This window comes from Myotis davidii, unplaced genomic scaffold (genome assembly GCF_000327345.1).
Source record: "Myotis davidii unplaced genomic scaffold, ASM32734v1 scaffold464, whole genome shotgun sequence".
NCBI classification, from domain to species: Eukaryota; Metazoa; Chordata; class Mammalia; order Chiroptera; family Vespertilionidae; genus Myotis; species Myotis davidii.
The window spans coordinates 284,974-289,492 of NW_006295287.1; the positions used below are offsets into that span (position 1 = coordinate 284,974).

General features: G+C 50.3%; 1 protein-coding gene across 1 annotated transcript in view; it reads right to left on the minus strand.

The window, feature by feature from the left end:
- Window positions 1–1,455: 1,455 nt before the first annotated feature.
- Window positions 1,456–4,519, minus strand: part of CCDC114 (coiled-coil domain containing 114) — a 32,834-nt gene continuing 29,770 nt past the window's right edge. The window contains exon 9 of the mRNA XM_015567955.1: window positions 1,456–1,607. Within this exon, the coding sequence (XP_015423441.1) occupies window positions 1,456–1,607 (152 nt within the window). The remainder of the gene's footprint in view (window positions 1,608–4,519) is intronic.

Genomic DNA, 4,519 nt, shown 5'->3' on the forward strand with positions numbered 1-4,519 from the left:
AGTGTGCCCTTTCCCTGCAGTCTCACCAGCACTTGTGTGTTGATTTGTTGATGATAGCCATTCTGACCGGTGTAAGGTGAATCTCATTGTGGTTTTAATTTGCATTTATCTGTTGATTGGTGACGCTGAACATCTTTTCTCATGTCTATGGGCCATCTGTGGGTCCTCTATGGAGAAGTGCCTGTTCACATTCTTTGCCCATTTTTAATTATTTTTTGTTTGTTTTGTTTTGTTTTTGGTGTTTATATAAGTTCTTTATAAATTTGGGATATTAACCCCTTTATCAGATGTATCATTTGGTGACTATATTCTCCCATTCAGTGGGCTGTTTTTTTCCATTCAGTGTTATTGGGGATTTTTTTTGTTGGGTTTTTTTTTTTTTTCAGTTTTTTCATTTTGTTGATCGTTTCCTTCGCTGTTCTTTCAATTTTTTTAAAGATTGGGAAAGTGAACCTTGGCCGGGTGGCTCAGTTGGTTAAAGCATCGCCCCAATAGGCCAAGGTTTAGGTTCGATCCCCAGGGCACAGACAAGAATCAACCAATGAATGTGTGAATCAGCAGAACAACAAACTGATGTTTCACTCTCCCCCTCTTTTTCTCCCCCCAACCCAAATCAGTAAACATTGAAAAACACTATATAGTTCACTTATTTAAATAATAATAATAATAATAATAATAATAATGTAAAGATTGGGAAATGTGACAACCAAAAGCGAATGAAAATGTCCACACAGAGTTAAAAGTCAGTAAGGTGATGGCCACACCCCCACCATCCGTGTCTATGCACATTTATCCTGAAATGCCAGGCGGTTCTTTCTGGTCCTTACAGGTGATGCCCCCTGACCCCCAAGAGGAAGCCACTGTCTTAACATTTTAGATTCTTCATCCTCTTGCCCATCTTCGTATTCACCACCTGGGCTAAATCCCCGAATATCAATCATATTTTCTGTTTGGGCTGGTAGTTCTGTATCTTGCTTCATTCAGAGAAAGAAAGATGAACCCGGGTGCGCTGCAGGTGTTCCTTGTTCTTCTTCGCTGCCCTGTGGGTTATTTTTTAATTAAATTCACGTAAGAGACCCTGCATATCTCACTAGATTCTGCAAACGCTGCTGCTAAAACTGCCTTGGCATCGAGTGGGTCACCGGTTGGAGTCGAAGTGGAATCGCTGGGTTGTACGATCCACCTATGACGCACACAGAAGTGTTTACACAAACTAGGATTGTCTGACTCCATTCGTAAGGAATTTTCCGGAAAAGGCACTTCCTTAGAGACAGTGAGACAGGGCAGAACCCGCTCGCGGCGGGACACGGGCGCCACCTGGCGGCGGATTGCGGTAGGACAGCGCGACCGGCACCGAAATGTCTGTCCCGCGTGAAGGGTCCGTTATCTGGGAATCAGCGTACGGAGCTGGGAGCCCTCGACCAGTGGCTTCCGAACTTTTCTGAGGCACATCCATTAGTCGTCACATCGACCACATGGCTTCGTGAAATACCCCCGTGCTGCATCATCTTCTTTATTCCACTCCGTTTCTATTTTAAAATGCGGGCTACACTTCCGAGTCTCCACTGACAAGGCCAGATAGAGTTCCCCACTGTCCTGGATGATCCCTGGTCACCAATTACGGTGGGAAAGGGTTGGTCCCCAGACCACGCCCCCAGTGGTATTTCTCAGGACTCGCTGGCAGCTCTGATTTCCAAACGAGGAACTGAGCTCAGAGAGGTGCAGACACGGGTCCAAGGCCACACAGCTTGCATGTCGCAGGGCCAGTTTCAGCCTCCTCCCTGGGGAAAACACTAAACACTCCATATTTTACTGCTATTGCGTATAATGTAATTCAGCCTTTTCTCCATTTTTGGCCGTAAGATTGAGTTTGCATGGGTCAGCTGTTTTCTTACACTGTATTTATAAAATAACTAGAGGCCGGGTGCATGCATTGGTGCACATTGAAATTAGAAGAAATATTTTAATATATATTTTTTATTGATTTCAGAGAGGGAGAGGGAGAGAGAAAAAGAAATATTAATGACAAGAGAAAATCACTGCTTGGCTGCCTCCTGCACAACCCCAACTGGGGATGGAACCCGCAACCCAGGCATGTGCCCTTGACCAGAATCAAACCTGGGACCCTTCAGTCCGCAGCCTGATGCTCTATCCACTGAGCCAAACCAGCTAGGGCTAGAAGAAATATTTTAGAGGCCAGGGAGGAACTGAGGGGTGTTGGCTCTAAGGCATGCCCGGCCCCTTGCTCAGTCCCGATTGGCCAGACCCCAGCAGCAAGCTAACCTACCGGTTGGAGCATCTGCCCCCTGGTGGTCAGTGCACGTCATAGCAACTGGTCGAAGGAACAATTGGACACTTAGCATATTACCTTGGTTGCGGGCACATCCCCAGTACTGGATGTGCAGGAGGCAGCTGATCGATGTCTCTCTCTCGTCCGTGTTTCTGGCTCTCTATCCCTCTCCCCTCCTCTCTGTAAAAAATCAATAAAATATATTTTTTAAAAAATGCAAGTCTTCATGTGGAACACGATGAATGTGAGGTGGCAATAGTGACACCGCAGAAACGGGTCCGCACTGCAAGTCAGGCTTGTTTCCCTGAAGAGCCCGCTGTTACGCGTTTACCGGGGACCCCTGGGTAAGCCTCCCCAGGTCGTAGGCTCAGGGGAAGGGAGAGCACGACCGATTGTCTGACAGGTGAGGAAACGCTACTTAGTTTTCAATTTGTCGTCGTCACACGCAGAATCACAGACGTGTGTTACAGGTACTGCATGCCATTCTAAGGCTGTCCATGTACCGATTCTTTTCGTTCTCAAACAAATCCCTCGGAGGTGAGGGCTGTTATCAACCCATCTGAGGGGAAGGGGACCCAGAGTGTTACCTTCCTGGATTGGGGAGGAGGCGGATGGATTGCCTGCCTTGATTTGGTTGCATTACATGTTGACAGGGTGTCCTGGCCGGTGTGGCTGTTGCTTGGGTGTCGTCTGGCGCACCGAAAGGTTGCCAGTTCAATTCCCAGCCAGGGCACATGCCTGGGTTACAGGCTCAACCCCGGTGGGTGGGGGCGGGGGAGCGTGCAGGAGGCAGCCAATTGATGTTTCTCTACCACATCGATGTTTCTCTCTCTCCCTTCCTCTCTCTCTAAAAATCAAAACTATTTTTTAAAAAAATGTTTGACAGGAAAATGGCAGGAAACAGTTATCTGTGACGTTTGAATTGGTCTCACTCCCAAACCCACCTCAGCAGGCAAGGGACACAATCTACTTCTCTGTGACCCGGGGGCAGGCACAGGGCCTCCACAAATATCCATTTCCCTCTCCTTCCAGACGGCACTTCCCACCACGCTTTGAAGTCAGTCGGGTGGTCACATGACCTGCTGGGGTCAATAAATCTTCGTGGAGGTGATATGTGTCGGATCCAGGCCGGGGACTGGGAAGTCATGGCAGCTTTGCCGTTCTCTCTCCCAGCGACAGCGACTGGGACACCGGGATGGATGGAGCAGAGCCCCGAGGGACCCCCAATAGGCCACCAGCACTGGCCAGTAGTAAACCTTTGTTGCGTTAAGCCACGGAGACCCTGGGCTTGTTTGTTACTGCAGCATAACAGCCTGTCCTAACTGATACAGTGCCCAGTTCTCAGGAGAGCCTGAAACGTGGAGGCCTCAACAAAATGAATGAATGAGTGAGTGAGTGGGTGAATTAATGAGTGAACAGGGCCATAAATTGTCCCCTGGGCTGGAGCTCAAGAAACAGCCATGTCACCGAAACCGGTTTGGCTCAGTGGATAGGTGAGTGAATTAATGAATGAATGCGTGAGTGAATGAATGAATGAGTGAATTAATGAATGAGTGAATTAATGAATGAGTGAACAGGGCCATAAATTGTCCCCTGGGCCAGAGCACAAGAAACAGCCATGTCCAGACCCCTCTCTCGCACAGACACTTGTCGCCAGGCTGGGGTACAGCTGGGCTCTGCCCTTTATTTCCTGTGCTCGCAGCTCATGCTGACCCTGAACTTTCTGCACCAATTCTCTCCTCGGGGTCAGTGCTGGGGGCTCACGGGGAGGGCGAGGAATGAGGAGCCACTGAGTCAGGGACCTCGGCTGGGAGCGCCAGGGGGATGGAGACGAGGAGAAGGAACTAGAAATGGGGAAGCAGAACGGGAGGTGGGAGGAGAGCCAGGGAAGTCGGCAGAGACGGGGAGACAGATGCGAGACAAGACAGACACACAGGGAGCGGGAAAGTTTGACAACAGGAGACTGGGCGACAGAAGGGAGAGAGGGCGGGGAACAGAGAGAGAGGCCAGGAGACAGAGAGGAGATGAGGAAGAGCCGACGGGAAGGGACACAGGGACACAGGGAGGGGAAGTGGGGACGCTGTGGGGGCAGAGGCTGGGGCCGGGAGAAGATGGAGCCACAGGGGCCATGGGGGGCGATACGGGGGCAGAAGCACTCGAGGGGAGGCGGCCTGCGGAGAGCGGGGAGGGCGGGCAGGCGCCCAGCGTGGCCTCAGGACTCTTTGCTCT